Source organism: Spermophilus citellus (genome assembly GCF_964194105.1).
Source record: "Spermophilus citellus genome assembly, chromosome: 18".
NCBI classification, from domain to species: Eukaryota; Metazoa; Chordata; class Mammalia; order Rodentia; family Sciuridae; genus Spermophilus; species Spermophilus citellus.
The window spans coordinates 933,213-949,195 of NC_138200.1; the positions used below are offsets into that span (position 1 = coordinate 933,213).

General features: G+C 46.2%; 2 protein-coding genes across 2 annotated transcripts in view; both read right to left on the bottom strand.

Moving 5' to 3' along the window:
• Positions 1–15,983, bottom strand: part of LOC308638196 (uncharacterized protein) — a 47,744-nt gene that overhangs the window by 13,119 nt on the left and 18,642 nt on the right. The window lies entirely within an intron of this gene.
• Positions 8,806–11,219, bottom strand: LOC308638204 (uncharacterized protein; the record flags this gene model as incomplete). Its single annotated transcript, XM_081275404.1, has 2 exons — positions 8,806–10,322; positions 10,553–11,219. One exon carries the CDS (start codon positions 11,217–11,219, stop codon positions 10,563–10,565), a length of 657 nt encoding a protein of 218 aa, XP_081131530.1. The 3' UTR covers positions 8,806–10,322; positions 10,553–10,562.

Sequence of the window (15,983 nt, forward strand, 5' to 3'; positions counted from 1 at the left end):
GGACACCGACCTGTTTATGGAATGTGAGGAGGAGGAGTTGGAGCCATGGCAGAAAATCAGTGACGTCATTGAGGACTCTGTAGTTGAGGATTATAATTCAGTGGATAAAACTACTACAGTTTCTGTGAGCCAGCAGCCTGTCTCGGCTCCAGTGCCCATCGCTGCCCATGCTTCTGTTGCTGGGCACCTCTCTACATCCACCGTTAGTAGCAGCGGGGCACAGAACAGCGACAGTACAAAGAAGACTCTTGTCACACTAATTGCCAACAACAATGCTGGCAATCCTTTGGTCCAGCAAGGTGGACAGCCACTCATTCTCACCCAAAATCCAGCACCAGGTCTGGGCACAATGGTTACCCAACCAGTATTGAGGCCTGTCCAGGTCATGCAGAATGCCAACCATGTGACTAGTTCCCCTGTGGCCTCACAACCAATATTCATCACTACCCAGGGATTTCCTGTAAGGAATGTTCGGCCTGTACAAAATGCAATGAATCAGGTTGGAATTGTGTTGAACGTGCAGCAAGGTCAAACAGACCAATTACATTAGTCCCAGCCCCAGGTACCCAGTTTGTTAAGCCGACAGTTGGAGTCCCACAAGTATTCTCTCAGATGACCCCAGTGAGACCAGGCTCCACAATGCCTGTGAGGCCCACCACCAACACCTACACCACCGTCATCCCAGCTACTCTCACCATTCGAAGCACCGTCCCACAGTCCCAGTCGCAGCAGACCAAGTCCACTCCCAGCACTTCCACTACTCCCACTGCCACGCAGCCAACCTCATTGGGGCAACTAGCTGTTCAGCCTCCAGGCCAGTCCAACCAGACCTCGAATCCCAAGCTAGCTCCTTCCTTCCCCTCTCCACCTGCAGTGAGCATTGCCAGCTTTGTCACTGTGAAACGACCTGGGGTTACAGGTGAAAATAGCAATGAAGTAGCCAAATTGGTGAATACCCTCAACACCATCCCTTCCCTAGGCCAGAGTCCTGGGCCATTGGTGGTATCCAACAATAGTTCTGCCCATGGTGCTCAAAGAACCAGCGGACCGGATACTTCAATGAAAGTGACCTCTTCCATCCCAGTGTTTGACCTCCAGGATGGTGGACGGAAAATATGCCCGCGGTGTAATGCTCAATTCCGTGTTACTGAAGCTTTGAGAGGTCACATGTGTTACTGTTGCCCAGAAATGGTTGAATACCAGAAGAAAGGAAAGTCCCTGGATTCAGAACCCAGTGTCCCATCAGCAGCAAAGCCCCCATCCCCTGAGAAAACAGCTCCTATTACTTCCACACCCTCGTCTACACCTATTCCTGCTCTGTCACCACCTACCAAAGTACCAGAGCCAAATGAGAATGTTGGTGATGCTGTCCAGACCAAGCTCATTATGCTAGTAGATGACTTCTACTATGGACGGGATGGTGGCAAAGTATCCCAACTCACAAACTTCCCTAAGGTTGCTACATCTTTCCGATGCCCACATTGTACCAAAAGGCTAAAAAACAACATTCGATTCATGAACCATATGAAGCACCATGTAGAGCTTGATCAGCAGAATGGTGAGGTGGATGGTCACACCATCTGTCAGCACTGCTACCGCCAGTTTTCCACGCCCTTCCAGCTCCAGTGCCACTTGGAAAATGTTCACAGTCCCTATGAATCTACTACCAAGTGCAAGATCTGTGAGTGGGCATTTGAAAGTGAGCCTCTGTTTCTCCAGCATATGAAGGATACACATAAGCCTGGGGAGATGCCTTATGTTTGCCAGGTGTGTCAGTATCGCTCCTCACTCTACTCTGAGGTAGATGTCCATTTTCGGATGATCCACGAGGATACACGGCATCTGCTCTGCCCTTATTGCCTGAAGGTCTTCAAAAATGGCAATGCGTTCCAGCAGCATTACATGAGGCACCAGAAAAGAAATGTTTATCACTGCAACAAATGCCAGCTTCAGTTCCTCTTTGCAAAGGACAAAATTGAACATAAGCTTCAGCACCATAAAACCTTCCGGAAACCCAAGCAGCTGGAGGGCTTGAAACCAGGCACCAAGGTGACAATCCGGGCTTCCCGAGGGCAGCCACGAACTGTTCCTGTAGCCTCCAATGATACACCTTCCAGCGCCTTGCAGGAGGGAGCCCCACTGACGACCTCAGCTGACCCTCTGCCTGTCTTCCTTTACCCCCCTGTCCAGTGCAACATCCAGAAGAGAGCCGTTAGGAAAATGTCAGCGCCTTCTTCTAAATGGAGCGTCATGGGCCGGCAGATGTGCCTGGAGTGCAGCTTTGAGATCCCAGATTTCCCTAATCATTTCCCTACTTATGTACACTGCTCTCTGTGTCGCTATAGTACCTGTTGTTCTCGAGCTTAACCACATGATCAACAATCATGTTCCACGGAAGAGCCCCAAGTACTTGGCTTTGTTTAAAAATTCTGTGAGTGGAATCAAGCTGGCCTGCACTTCATGCACCTTTGTCACCTCCGTGGGAGACGCCATGGCCAAGCATTTGGTGTTCAACCCCTCTCACAGATCCAGCAGCATCATGCCTGTGGGCTCACCTGGATATCTCACTTAAGGCATGGGCAGACTCGGGACCGAGTGCATGACCGGAATTTGAAGAATATGCACCCTCCTCCTTCCTTCCCTCCTAATAAAGCTGCCACTGTGAAACCTGCTGGGCCCGCCCCAGCTGAGCCCGAAGAGCTGCCCATCCCTGTGGCCCAGGCACTCCCATCTCCAGCCTCCACTGCAACCCCACCACCAACTCCCACTCACCCTCAGCCTTTAGCCCTCCCACCCTTGGCCCCAGAGGGGGCTGAATGTCTGAATGTTGATGACCAGGACGAAGGGAGCCCAGTCATCCAGGAACCTGAGCCAGCGTCAGGTGGCGGAGGCAATGGGGTTGGCAAGAAGGAGCAACTTTCCGTGAAGAAGCTTCGGGTAGTCCTTTTTGCCCTTTGCTGCAATACAGAACAGGCCGCCGAACACTTCCGAAATCCCCAGCGACGCATCCAGCGTTGGCTTCGTCGTTTCCAGGCCTCCCAGGGGGAGAATCTAGAGGGCAAATATCTAAGCTTTGAGGCAGAAGAGAAACTGGCCGAGTGGGTCCTGACCCAGCGAGAGCAGCAGCTACCCGTGAATGAGGAGACCTTGTTTCAGAAAGCCACCAAAATAGGGCGTTCTTTGGAGGGGGGGTTTAAGATCTCCTATGAGTGGGCTGTGCGTTTCATGCTGCGACACCACCTGACTCCTCATGCCCGGCGAGCTGTGGCCCACGCCTTGCCAAAGGATGTGGCAGAGAATGCAGGACTCTTCATTGAGTTTGTACAGCGGCAGATTCATAACCAGGACCTACCCTTGTCTATGATCGTGGCTATCGATGAGATCTCCCTGTTCCTGGATACAGAGGTGCTGAGCAGCAACGACCGAAAGGAGAACGCCCTGCAGACCGTGGGCACAGGGGAACCTTGGTGTGACGTAGTGCTGGCCATTCTGGCAGATGGCACTGTCCTTCCCACCCTGGTTTTCTACAGAGGACAAATCGCTCAGCCTGCTAAGGTGCCGGACTCTATACTGCTAGAGGCAAAGGAGGGTGGCTATAGCGATGACGAGATCATGGAGCTGTGGTCATCCCGAGTGTGGCAGAAGCACACAGCTTGCCAGCGCAGCAAAGGCATGCTGGTGATGGACTGTCATCGCACTCACTTGTCAGAGGAGGTACTGGCGATGCTTAGTGCCTCGAGCACCTTGCCTGCAGTGGTTCCAGCAGGCTGTAGTTCCAAAATCCAGCCATTAGATGTGTGCATCAAACGAACTGTCAAGAACTTCCTGCACAAAAAGTGGAAGGAGCAGGCTCGGGAGATGGCAGACACTGCGTGTGATTCTGATGTCCTGCTTCAGCTGGTGCTGGTCTGGCTGGCTGAGGTGCTAGGCGTTATCGGGGACTGTCCTGAGCTAGTTCAGAGGTCCTTTCTTGTGGCTAGTGTCCTGCCAGGCCCTGATGGCAACATCAGCTCACCTACACGCAATGCTGACATGCAGGAGGAGCTCATTGCTTCCCTGGAGGAGCAGCTGAAGCTGAGCAGGGAACAGTCTGAGGAGCCCTCAGCTTCCACTCCCCGGCCCAGGTCGTCTCCTGAAGAGACAGTTGAGCCCGAAAGCCTTCATCAGCTTTTTGAGGGGGAAAGTGAAACGGAGTCTTTCTATGGCTTTGAAGAAGCTGACCTAGATCTGATGGAGATTTGAGTGTTGGGGTATTCTGCGCTTGTGGAGTGGGGGTGGGGAAGTGGGGGAGGGGAGAGGGTTAGGGAAAGGGGCATACCAGGTGAGGTACTTGGTTTATATTTTTAATTTTATGCCACCACTCCCCCCCAACATTGACTTACACATCCCTGTGAATTTGTGGATTATTAGAAAACTAGTAGTGATCACGTCTGAGCCAAGGAGCTGGCCCATTGGTCATTTACTTCCGCTAAAGTTTTTTGTGACTTTTTTTATTTAAATTACTGTGTTTGGTATTTTTCTGATAAAAATCAAGAAAAAGAAAAAAAATCCTTTATGGGCGAATGTTAAATTGTTTTGTTTCCCCTTTTACCTCGATTGTACCATAGTACTTCTGGGTTTTTTGTTTTACTGTGTGGCCAATGTCTTTGGGCATGATGCCATCTAATAACCATTGTCAATGTGAGGACATTTCTGAAGATGGGTGGGAAAGACAAAAGTATGTAGCTCACAAACTGGTTTATATATATATGGATAAAAGAAACTTTTTTCATTGTGGTCTTCACACTTTTATATAAAAATGAAAATGGAAAAAAATCCCACTGAACTCTCTCTTCCTTCTCCTTTTCCTTCTCTTTCCAGAGATGTTGTTTCTACAGCAACTCTAGATATAAAATTGTGGCTTTAAAAATGCATGAAACCACCTTTAATCATCCAGAATGATGAATAGATTTGTCTTTTTCTCACCACCCTTCCTACAACAGAAGCACAAAAACAGTATTTTTTGCACTTGAGATCCTTGGCCCTTTCCCCATTCTTAACACGGTCACTCTGGACAAAGGATCATACATGTGTCATTAGCAAACGAGGTACTGAGGTGGTCAAACAATGTTAGGGTGGAAGCCATTCCCAGGTTATGAGTCTTCATCCTGCAAGCCCTTGGGGCAGTCATTGCCATGTTGAACTTCATCCTGTTAAGTGGACAGCAGGCCTGTTCAAGATCACAGGTCCTGCAGCCAGGAGCTCATTGTGCAGATGTTAAGTGTTGAACTTTAAAAAAGCAACAGCAACAACAACAAAAACAACAACAACAACAAAACATGTTGCAAATCCTGCTTACCCTGTGACTTTCCCACATTTCTCTTAATACTTAGAGAAGAATTCTGACACGAAGAACAGTGGGGGTGTGCACAAAGAAACAGACATGAATCTTTATTTTTCACTGCCAGCTTCAAGGAAAGAAAATCTTTTTCTACAATTTGCATGAGGGATTTTTTTTTAAACAAAAAACTATGTACTCATGGTTATAAACCAAAATGTACTGTACCATACAGAGAAAAGGAGCAAAAAAACCAAGTCCACCTTTCCCACATCTACACCACTCTTCTGTCCATCCTGAGGCTATCAGCAATGTTTCCCTCCTGTGAGCCAAGGAGGCAACCTGCACAAGCTTGTAAATGGTTCATCTTTAAAATGTACATAAGTGGAACCTTTAATAAAATGAGGGGAAATGGATTTATAAGCTTGTCTTTTTTTTCTAGGTGACCCTGTTAAAAGGCTTTCACAGACTGGGGTATGCTCAAGATGTGATGGGCCTGGTGGTGACAGGTGTGACATTTGTTACCACCCATTTCTCTCCCTGCCCTGTTTTTGTTTTTTAACCCCCAGCACACTATAATATAGTGAACTGGAGCAGTCCCTTCCAGAACAGCTTGGCCAGCTTTGTGACCCGTGGCATCTGAAGCTGAACTAAGGATCCACCTGAGCTTCTCTTCCCCAGCTTTTTGCCTGATGCCACTTTGACAGACTGTGGACTTTGACAGCCCTCTGCCTTTGAGAAAGCTCAAGACTATGGTCACTTCTGTCTACAACCTAATCCTACTCTTTGGTAGTCTCCGCAGCAGCCACAGCCTTAGCAGAGCTGGGTTTCTGGCCTCTGCACACTGACTTTCTGGATGGGTTAATTTTTCTAAGATCATACTACAGTGATCAGCTGGGTTTTGGCCAGGAAGTTGTCTTTGTGGACTCTGCCTGCATGGCTTAGTAGAAGGTTTTTTGTTTTGTTTTTTATAATTCAGTTTAATCAATAAACAAGTATTTATTGAAAAAAAACTCTGATAATTAGAAATGTGTGCATTCATTCAAAAATATCTGAATACAGTACTTTTTCCTGGAAATACAAAAAAGTATCTCTATAGCACTATTCATGTAAATTTCAAAGCAGACAAAACACCATAGCTACTATTAGTTGTACACATTTAAGTTAACAAACTATGAAGAAAAGCAACAAAATCAGTGAATTCTGGAGGACACTATCCTCTCCAGTGTTGGGTGGAATTTCCAATCCAATGAGCTCATGCAGGGCATACTAAGCTTTTTCCATTTTTTAATGAAAAGGTGTGAGTCTACAAGTAAAATTATTTTTCTTTTTATATGTGTATCAATGAGATTAATAGACACATATTCAGTACACAGATTGAAGGCTCCCTACATGTTTCCATGAAATCTCAGGCAGAGCAAAAGATAGAACATTCCCAGTAGCTTTCCAGATACAAACTTGCTTTCCCTCAGTTCATACCGCATACATGACCAACATTCTGTCCTTTATCCCAATGTATGAGGTCCGCCTAGTAATGACCTTATTGAAAATTTCACCGTATATATTTTGTGTATGATACATCACAAGATATTTTTTTAGAACTATACGGGTTTTCTAGGGAACACACTTCTATGCTTGCCATGATCCCAGGCTCTGGAGGTATCTATGCCCCACTCTGGATTTTTTTGGTAACGATCACTATCATCACTCCAGACCTCAACAGAACCCCTAGACTCACAAGGCCTCCAACCCAGCCCTACTATCACTGGCAAATGCCAAAGATAACATGTAAGAGGATTTTTCAGAGAACATGATGACTGTTTCCAGAAAACAAAACCGCCATTTTGTTATACAAAGCAGATAGCATTCCCAAACCATAGAGAGAAGTTGGGGCCTGTGCAGGCCTCAATTCTTATTTTTTTTTTAAACCATTTTATTCAACACGTATAGATCTAGGTAGTAAAGAAGAGAGGAAAAGAAAATGAAGGGATATAGGATATAGATCAAGAAATTGGTTCTGTATTTGTTAATAACATATTTTAACATATTTTATTAAGAAAATCCTGAGGAATCTATTGAAACATACAGCTAGACCTAATAGGTGAGATCACCAAAGTCATAACTTACAGGGTCAATATGTAAAAATTATATTTCCCTCCAAAGGCAAAGATCATGTGCAACATCAAATTAAAACCTCAATTTCAAGTCTGGTATGGTCAGAACCTACCAGGATTGTAGGCTGAGGAAGGACTACTTGAGCTCAGGAGTTCGAGGCCAGTCTGGACAACAAAGAAAGAGCAAAACCAAAACAGCTGGGCATGGTGGCACACACCTATAATCCCAGTGACCCAGAAAGCTGAGGCAAGAGGATCTTCCAAGGCCAGCTTCAGCAAATTAGTGAGACCTTGTCTCAAAATGACTGAGGATATAGCTTAGTGGCAAAATGCCCTTGGATTTAATCCCCAGCACACCCCATAACTAACTAACTAAACAAATAAATAAAACCCTAAATATCACAAAAACATGGTTCCATAAAATATATCTACAAAAAGTCTATAAAAAAATATGTCCACAATTGCAAAACATGAGATAAATGAAGGAGACCTAAACAAGAGACATCATATTTATGGACTGGAAGACCCAACATAGTAAAACAAGGTAGTTTGGTGAGCAGAAGTTTTGGCCTCTGCCAATAACATGGACAATCAGACAAATAAAATAGAGAATGCAGAAAGAGACCAACATGAAGAAACCCAATGATATTTGACTAAGCCATAAAAGCAATTAAATATAGGTAGGCCAGTCTTTAGGGGAAAAAAAATGGTGCTGGAACTGAACATTCATAAGCAACAGCAAGAGAAAAAACGTAAAACCTCATGCAATAAAACAAAATTAACAGTATGGTTCAGAGATTCAAACAAAAAAGGTAAAATTTAAGATAAAATATGAGAGCCAGGTGCTGGAGCACATACCTATAATCCCAGCCACTCTGGAAGCTAAGGCAGGAGGGTAGCAAGTTTAAAGCCAACTTCAGCAACTTAAGGAGGCCCTAAGAAACTAGTGAGACCCTGTCTCACAAAATAAAAAGGAGCTCAGTGGGAAAGTGATCCTGGAAGAAAGAAGAAAGGGAGGAAGAGAGAGAAGGGGGGGGAGAGAGGAAGGAAAGAAGTGAGAAGGGAAAGGAAGGGAAAAGGAAGAATAAATATGCAGGACCTACAAGAAAGAAAGGTCGAAGGAAAAATTCACAGGACCGACAATTTGGTGAAGAGTTCTAAGACGCTACATGAAAGGAACAAAGAACTGCCAAAACAATGACGACACAGATTAACACAACACAGAATGACGCTCCCTACAATGCCAGTGTGAATTACCCATGGTCACCTCAAAAGCTCAGTGGAGAGTTCGAAGTAAACATGTGATTATTTCTATCCTTCTGTACAACACCCCTTTTTTTTTAAAAAAAGAGAGAGTGAGAGAGTGAGAGAGAGAGAGAGAGAACTTTTAATATTTATTTTTTTAGTTCTCGGCGGACACAACATCTTTGTTGGTATGTGGTGCTGAGGATTGAACCTGGGCCACACGCATGCCAGGCGAGCGCGCTACCGCTTGAGCCACATCCTCAGCCCCAACAACATCCTTTTTAATGCTGAGTAATACTACTTCATGTAGCTCAAAACCTACGCTCCAAAAGAGGATCCATAGTAGTACTAGTAGTCAACAGGGACTAAGTCCCTGGTGATGAAGGTGACTCTCATGAAACTGCAGGCTCACCTGTTGACATTACAGACACTCCATGGTGGATCTTCACCGTTATATTTTTATAACATCAAAAATAAGATTGCTTTTGTGTTTTGTTTCTTAAAGTGTTTATCCTGCTCCTTTAACCTAATTTAGCCTTGCATTTTATTTTGTTTTGGCTTTAATTTGACCTCTAGAAAATTGCTTGGGGGGACATGCAGAAGCTTCAGGAAGGATAAGAGGAGAGAAAGCTGAATCGGAGGGAAGAACTGGGCCCCAGCTGAGTTAACTGTGTCAGGAACACTATCATCCCCATCCCACAGGAAAATAAAGACTATGTACAGACTGGGATCAGGAAAGTATGAGGTGGGTGGGTTAAGGCATAAGAAATAGTTGTTTAAAAAGACTCAGCTTTACATGTGCAGTGAAGAGGGCTGGGGATATAGCTCAGTTGGTACAGTGCTTGCCTTGCATGCACAAGGCCCTGGGTTCAATCCCCAGCACCACACACACACACACAACACACACACACACACACACACACACAAATGCAGTGAAGATGTGCAGGTGTGTGTGCAGCCTCATCTCCATGAACAGAAGCACTTCACAACACAAGCCTCTAGTCTCCCAACAGACTGCGCTCCTGCTCCTCAGACAGAGGTGTTGCCTCTGTCCCCTAATGTTTCAGGGGACAAAGGTGGCTTTCCAGGTCTTCCCACCCTCCCAGTCTAACTGTTCTGACACTGGACACGATGAGTGTACACACTGGAAACAGGGCTCTTTCACATTTCTGAAACAACACTTTCCTTTTCCCAAGTACAATCATGAAGAGATGGCAAAGTGCTTATCAAAGAGGCCTGAACAAAGATGTGCCTGCATTTCCTCCTCTTTTCTCCATCAGTGGTGCTGCTGTCTCTGAGGACTGAACCCAGGACTTTGCACATGAAGCACTAAGCTACACACCAAGCCTTATCCTCCTCCTTTAAAAAAATATATCTGAAATAACATTTTAATTTAAACTAAGAAGAAAGATGTGGCTGAAGGTTTTTCTAAGAGCACAGTAATCACTGGGTCTCCCTCATGGAGGAACTCTCAAGATGTAGAAGTCTAGGCTGCGTCCATTTCAGACCTGACTCTTCAGATGACACGTGATTTATGACATCTTTTTTCAGAGATGTCACTAAAGGAGTTTCTCTTGGCATGAATGGCCAGAGGCTGAGGTGGAAGTTGCCTTTGATCACTGGTTTTACTCAGTGGTCACATTAAAAAAATTTTCCTTTTTTTTTTTTTTTTAAGAGAGAGGAAAGGGGGGGGGGGAGAGAGAGAGAGAGAGAGAGAGAGAGAGAGAGAGAGAGAGAGAGAGAAAATTTATTTATTTATTTATTTATTAGTTCTCGGCGGACACAACATCTTTGTTGGTATGTGGTGCTGAGGATCGAACCCGGGCCGCACGCATGCGAGGCAAGCGCGCTACCGCTTGAGCCACATCCCCAGCCCAAAATTTTCCTTAACATGAGTCCTGAGATGTTGACGGAAGCTTTCCAACTTGTAAAAAGGGGCCCTCCTCTGCTGTGCTGACAGGGTTTCTCCCACGGTGCATCCTCTGGTGCTGGGTGAGGGATGAGGTACGGCTGAAGGTCTTTCCACACTCACTGCACTTATAGGGCTTCTCTCCAATGAGGATGATGGCATGCCGGATGAGGTTTGCACTCCGGCAAAAAGATTTCCCACATTCCATATACTCATAGGGCTTCTCCCCACTGTGAATCTGCTGGTGCCTTGTGAGGTGGGACTGTCGGCTGCAGGCCTTCCCACATTCCATACACTCATAGGGCTTCTCCCCACTGTGAATCTGCTGGTGCCTTGTGAGGTGGGACTGTCGGCTGCAGGCCTTCCCACACTCCATGCACTCATAGGGCTTCTCCCCAGCGTGGACACTGAAGTGGCGAATGAGGTCTGCCCTATTGCTAAAGGCTTTCCCACATTCTTTGCACTCGAAGGGTTTTTCTCCAGTGTGGGCCCTTTTATGTAAGATGAAAGTAGAGCAGTGGGTGAAGGCCTTCCCACACTCACTGCACACATAAGGCTTCTCCCCAGTGTGGATGCACTGGTGCTGTTTGAGGTGAGACATGTGGCTGAAGGCCTTCCCACATTCCATGCTCATGTAGGGCTTTTCCCCAGTGTGGATGATGTGGTGCTGAATGAGGTCAGCGCTCTCACAGAGGCCTTCCCACACTCACTACACTCAAAGGGTCTCACTCCAGTGTGGGCCTGCTGGTGCCACTTGAGGTATGACCGTCGGCTGAAGGCCTTCCCACACTCCGTGCACTCATAGGGCTTCTCCCCAGTGTGGATGATGCAGTGTCGAAAGAAACCCGGCCTATCGCGAGAGGCTTTGCCACATTCTTTGTACACAAAAGGTTTCTCTCCAGTGTGGCTCCTGTTATGCAAGACAAAAGTGGAGCGGTGGGGCTGGGGATGTGGCTCAAGCGGTATGCGCGAGGCGCTGGGTTCGATCCTCAGCACCACATACAAAGATGTTGTGTCCACCGAAAACTAAAAAATAAATATTAAAAAAAATTCTCTCTCTCTTAAAAAAAAAAAAAAAGGTGAAGCAGTGGGTGAAGGCCTTCCCACTTCCACATTCGCTGCACTTGTAAGGCTTCTCCCCACTGTGGATTCGCTGGTGCCTTATAAGGTGAGATCTGCGGTTGAAGGCCTTCCCACTCTCCAAGCACTTGTAAGGCCTCTCTCCGGTGTGGATCATCTGGTGCTGGAGGAGATGTGTGCTCTTGCTGAAGGTCTTCCCACATTCCGTGCACTCACAGGGCTTCACTCCTGAGTGGATCCACTCGTGCCGAATGAGGAGACAATTCTTATTAAACACTTTCCCACAGTCCTTGCATTTGTAGGAATTTTCCCCTGCATCCTTCAAGGGACCTGCATCTGGTCCACTGTGTCATAGATACACAGAACATCATCTGAAGAGATGTGCATAGTCCAGAATCAGCCATTCTCATGCCACAGTGTCCAGGGCCTATGTGCTCAGGAAGCTTCTCAATCCCTGGTCTCGAGAGTCCTTTCTGCATTTCAGATGTCCTATCCAGACCCCTATACTGCCCCAACTGGGAGTCCCCTGACGTCCTCAGTGTCAGTTGTTGCTGATGTGAGGCTCCTTCAGGCCAGGCCAGACAAGCAGGGGTGAGCTCTGTGGTTTTAGAATTTGTGTTGCTACCTGAAGGAAATACAATGATCAAAAGGGCTCATTAGAGATGGCAACATCAAAGAAATCAACAATTCAGTAAGAACAAGGAGATGGAAACATGGCTCCATGCCTGGCATTGTTTGAGACCCCTGGAATTCAGAATCTCTGTGTTCCTTGGACTCTTGAAAAACTTTTTCACTTTCCACAGAACACCACACAATTTTGCTATTAAGTGCGGAAATCTCACCTGTAACTTTGTTATATTATTAGTTAGAAATGCCTTGACAATGCAGAAAATCAACACTCTATCAACCAACATCTTCATTTCTACCACATTCATTTACAAAGAAATAATATCCAACACAAGCCAGCATAGAAGTCTTGAGATTAAAAAAAAAAAAATCCAGAAGTGGCTGGGACAGGGGACCCCTGATCTGCATTAAGATGGGCGGGGGGCACAGTGGCTGTGGCTCAGTGGCAGAGGGCTTGCCTAGCAACCGTGCAGCCTGGGTTCCATCCCTAGTACCACAAATAATCAAACAAAGATGGGTGTGGGGAAGGGGCAATGGAGACACAGCCAAAGGGGCCTGGGCAAGAGGCCATGACTCAATGGTGAAGCCAATCACCACAGCCCTAGTGCCTTCAGCAGCCTAGATCTGGGGCAGAGAGGCCAAATGTCACCTGAGGTTCCACCAAATGGGAAGAATGAAAAGACAGAGCAGGGAACCCTCTGAGTGTGACTGACACTTGGAGAGTGAAAGGGTTGAGGCAGGAAAAGATGGAGCACAGAGGATTTCAATGGGCCTCATTTCCTCAAGTTCAGAAGGAAACATCATATATTACCACTATGCACAATTCAGGAGGCAGGAGGATCATAAGTTCAAGGCCAGCCTGAGCAACTTAGCAAGACCCCGTCTCAAAAAATAAAAATCGCTGGAGGTATGGCTTATCTCAGTGGTGAAATACCCGTGAGTCAGTCCACATTACCAAAGTACATATGTGTATGCATGCATATAAAATCAATATATTCATTAGCACTAGCAGAGCACGAACAATGCTAACAGCTTACTCTTATTGAGCCACTCACTGAAGTTCAGGCACACTGTGTAGTCGTTCCACACGATTGATCACATCCTCAACACAATGACGTACAAACCATCATTACCACCACTGTTTAGGTGAGCGGCATACTGAGATGTTCACCACATGGTACACTCACTCTTCTCTTCTGACACAGTTCCATGCACACAAGTGTGTCCAGCTATCTTGTCAGTAGAACATGAGGATGTCAGGTACACAAAAGAGGGTGCGACATCTTACCTTCCTGGTCGCCCCTTGCCAACTATAGCATGCCAGGGACACACTGACTCCTTGTGCTATACACAGAAGACACCTGGGTCCATGAAAAACTGTGGTGCAGAGTCCCCCTTAACCCAGATGGTCCCAGTGGTGAGAAAATAGTTTTTATATTCCAAACCAGGGAGATCTGAGTACATTTGTTAGTGCAATTAGATCTACCTCAGCTGAAATCACAAAGGCATAATGAGGTCTTACAATTTCCCCAATTCATGAGGCTGTCTGTGTCAAAGCTACTTGTTGAGGCTGAGCAGTCAGAGCAAAGTGCCTGACTTAGAGACTGTGCCTGCTGAGTCCCCAGGAGCTGTGTGGCATAAGTGGCTGAAGAAACCACAGGTTAAAAGGCCCAAGTCCCAGAGAGGCCACAAGAAAAAAAAAAAAGGCTCCCTCAGAGTTCAAAGGCAATATCACCTCCAACTCTTCAAGCTGTCACAAACCCACCCTTGCAGCTGTTGGCACCCACCTGGACAGGAGCTTTGGGAAAGGTCCCTCTTCTCCTCTGTAACTCCTGGCTGTGCTCCAACTAGCAGATCAGCTCTGATTTAAACAGAGGACAGTCTGTGCGTGAGAACAAAGGACACAGGGACCCTAGTGAGAAGAAAATCCTCGGTCTAGCCTGTAGCTTCAGGACAGGGATGAAAACCTGAAATGAAGTTGCTCCCATCCAAGTGAGCAAGATGCTGAACTGCTTCCTGGAAACAAAAGGCAAAGCTTCACTCTGGGACCCAACACCGCAGACAAGAGAAACAGCTGCAGCGAGACCCAACTCCAGTCTCCACCTACGAAGCTCAGCATGGTCAGATGATTTCCTGGAGGTTATTTTCTGACCACTCAAAGTCACATGTATTTGACCTGTGTGAACTGCTAAGACCTAGGAATGTCTTGTTGCCCCTCAGACCAACTGGAAATCTCTGTGGTAAGCCTGGGCATCAGACTAAACATTCTGGGTAACTGTGGTACCCAAAGAGGTAGAAGCATCCTGATATCCCTCTGGCACACAGCATTCCCTGATGCTTCGAGGTCTGGGGTGGGCAGCTGACCTACACCAGTGACTGAAGAAAGAGGAAGCTGGTAATCCAAAAAGGGCTAAATGAGGGGGGGTCTTCCATTCCTCTTACCTGTGGCACTCTGGGACTTCTGTGAGGGCATGTGCCTAAAGACATAGACCAAGCAGGAGAAGCAAAAGAACAAAAAACAAGCAAAAACCAACCCAATAAACCCCAGATAACTGGGTCAGCCACGGTAACCCAGGAGTCTTATGAGGTAGGATAACACATTCCTTACAAGACTGAGGTGCTCTGTCACTTGCAGCCAAATACTTATTCACAAATTGGCTGGGGTTAAAGACACAGTACTCTGGAGGCACAGAGACCCACAGAAGGTTCACCTGAAAGATCCCAACCTATAGCTCAGAACTCATCAGTCATCACTAAGCAAGTGGTCACTTGTGCCTGCCACGTGCCCAGCACTGGACTCAGTGATCAGGCAGCCCTTCCTTCAGCTCTGCAGCTGCAGTCCCCCACCTCCTCCAGTCCTTCTATCAAATGCCACTGCACCCATACCTTGCCACTTCCAGCTATGAGACTGAAGAGTCTGAGACAGATGTCACTTCCTGAGAAGATTTCACTGGTGTGGCTCTCGAGTTCATGTCACTCCATGACATAATCTGCCACCCTGTCATGGAGTTTTCACTCCTGACACTAAGTAAAAACCCGATATTTACATGGTGGAGTCAAATACACCCCTTAAGGACTATGCCTAGCAATTTAAACCCACTATATTTTGTGAATTCTAAATTAAAATATATGCAGTAGGGAAAAAGACCACTTAAAGTATTACTACATCTTTTCATTCACAAAGAAGTATGTGTCCTTATTGATCTAGTCTTTTTTATGTAGTAAGCAAAATTTTACTTTGCTTTTCCTATTGGCCTTGCATAAAATATTTTGTCCTGAGAATTTCTCACAGCACACACTTAAAGTACACACTGTGATTAGCACTGTTGCCCAGATAGATACCAAGGCTCAGGAAGATAATGACTGTCAGAATTAGGGAAATGGTGACTGGCTGGGTCAAGATGAAAACCTAAGTTGCCTCAAGCATCTGGCCAATTTGATGACAAAATTATGCAATCTCATTCCTGAGAATAAAGAGGATCATCACAAGAATGATATGTTGATGGTATCAGCAAGAGTGGTGAAAGCAACAGGGGGTCAAAACTGATAACTGCACAAGGCTAGTCTCACCAGGCACTTACTGTGAGTCAGGTACATGCATGAGAGCCTTGTGCAATGCTACACTGGCACATTCTACCCATGAGATAACTGAGGCACAGAGGGGTCTAGTAACTTTCTCAGAAATACACAG